Here is a 1,521-nt window from a genome sequence, read left to right on the forward strand (position 1 = left end):
TTTTCAAGACTTACTTAATGCAATTGAGTCTAAAAAGCAACACAACTAGACAAAATCTAATTAATATGTTTACTTAAATAAAAAGAAAATAAAAGTAAAGCAAATTACTTACTGTCTTAATAATCAATCTAAAAAATTAAATATCCATTCATTCAATTGTTAATTAATTAATAGCGCTAATTTTAGAATATGACAAATTTTAAGCAGCATCAAATTGTTTTGGTTAAAATAGAGAAGCAAACAAATTATTTTAACTTACTAAAGAAATATAAATTAAAATTTAATATTTTTTTTAAAGAGTGAATTATAAATGATTTTAATGAACTCATATTTCAACTAAAAAAAATCAATGAACTCAAATTTCAACAAAAAAAAAATAAACATAAAATTAAAATAAATTCCTAAAAATATTCTTTGAAAAGTCAGAAATTTTAACAAGTAACTAAAATATTTTGTACAATCAAGAAATGAGAAACAAGAATTTTATTTCAAAATGATAATTATGTTTACATTTTTGTAATTATTTAGATTCTTAATGATTAGTGATTGTTACAGAGATTTTAATTAATATTTTTCAAACAAGTCCTAATAATCTGATAAATCCTCACCAATTTGTATTATTTTACTCCAGATATTAATTAAAGGCAAAGCAAAGGTAATGAATAATCTTACATATTTATCATTCCAATTATAAAAAACTAAAAAAGTATTCAAGTAAATAAATAGACTCTAATTTCATTCAAAAATGTTTAGCATGAGCTTATTAATTAATAAATTATTATTGTATCATTAATAATCAAAATTGTTGAATTTTTTTGTAAGAAAATAAGGATAAATTTATCTTATTTCAATAAAATTTTTTATTAAAATATTTTCTAAGTTAAAAATTTTTTAAGGCTTGAGCTTTCCTCGAGAAGTTATTTCTTTTGGGAATTTTATATTTAAAAATTTTAAAGATTCCTATACCAAATAAACAAATAGCAAGCAATCATTGATATGATAATAAATAATTTAGAAGCCAAATACATCTAGATAAGAAACGGAAGACTTTCAGATATCTCAATCAATAATAAAGCAGTGAATTTTACTTAGAATGATCAAATTAGAAAAAGGAAATTATTAATTAAAGCAATGACACCAAACTATTTATATAAAGAAGATATGAAATATAATTATTCCGAATGTATTTTATATTCCATTTATACTTGTAAGCTATAAATAAATTTAGAATATATCTAGAATAAAATTATAGTTTTTTTTATACATTATTTTTAATTAAATTATGTTTAGTCCTAAATATTATTAAAATCCTCACTATTACTATTTTCTAAGTATTTATCTAGTAGGAAGAAATATTTAGTTGAATAATAATTATTATAGCTAAACGCCTAATTAAAATCTAGTGGTATGGCAACCTCTATCTAGATATTAATTAGCCTAAGTTTTTAAATAAAAAATAATCTTTTTAAATAATTTTATAATTTTTTTATTATTTGATTGAATGAAAAATTATCATATTTG

The 1,521-nt window shown here is 19.2% G+C and overlaps 3 protein-coding genes across 3 annotated transcripts in view; all 3 read left to right on the forward strand. All coding sequences in view use genetic code 6, as the record gives it.

The window, feature by feature from the left end:
- The window catches only part of TTHERM_001359490 (transmembrane protein, putative), a gene marked incomplete at both ends in the record, with an annotated part of 329 nt that extends 302 nt beyond the window's left edge, over window positions 1–27 (forward strand). Inside the window, one exon of the mRNA XM_012798779.1 lies at window positions 1–27. Within this exon, the coding sequence (XP_012654233.1) occupies window positions 1–27 (27 nt within the window).
- Window positions 28–535: 508 nt separating this feature from the next.
- Window positions 536–1,364, forward strand: TTHERM_001359501 (hypothetical protein; the record flags this gene model as incomplete). Its single annotated transcript, XM_012798780.1, has 3 exons — window positions 536–655; window positions 727–1,284; window positions 1,347–1,364. The coding sequence occupies 3 exons, from the start codon at window positions 536–538 to the stop codon at window positions 1,362–1,364; spliced, it is 696 nt and encodes a 231-aa protein (XP_012654234.1).
- A 137-nt stretch (window positions 1,365–1,501) lies between these two features.
- Window positions 1,502–1,521, forward strand: part of TTHERM_01360490 (transmembrane protein, putative) — a gene marked incomplete at both ends in the record, with an annotated part of 225 nt that continues 205 nt past the window's right edge. The window contains one exon of the mRNA XM_001020704.3: window positions 1,502–1,521. This exon is cut by the window's right edge and continues 205 nt beyond it. Within this exon, the coding sequence (XP_001020704.3) occupies window positions 1,502–1,521 (20 nt within the window).

This window comes from Tetrahymena thermophila, assembly GCF_000189635.1.
Source record: "Tetrahymena thermophila SB210 genomic scaffold scf_8254558, whole genome shotgun sequence".
NCBI lineage: Eukaryota > Ciliophora > Oligohymenophorea > Hymenostomatida > Tetrahymenidae > Tetrahymena > Tetrahymena thermophila.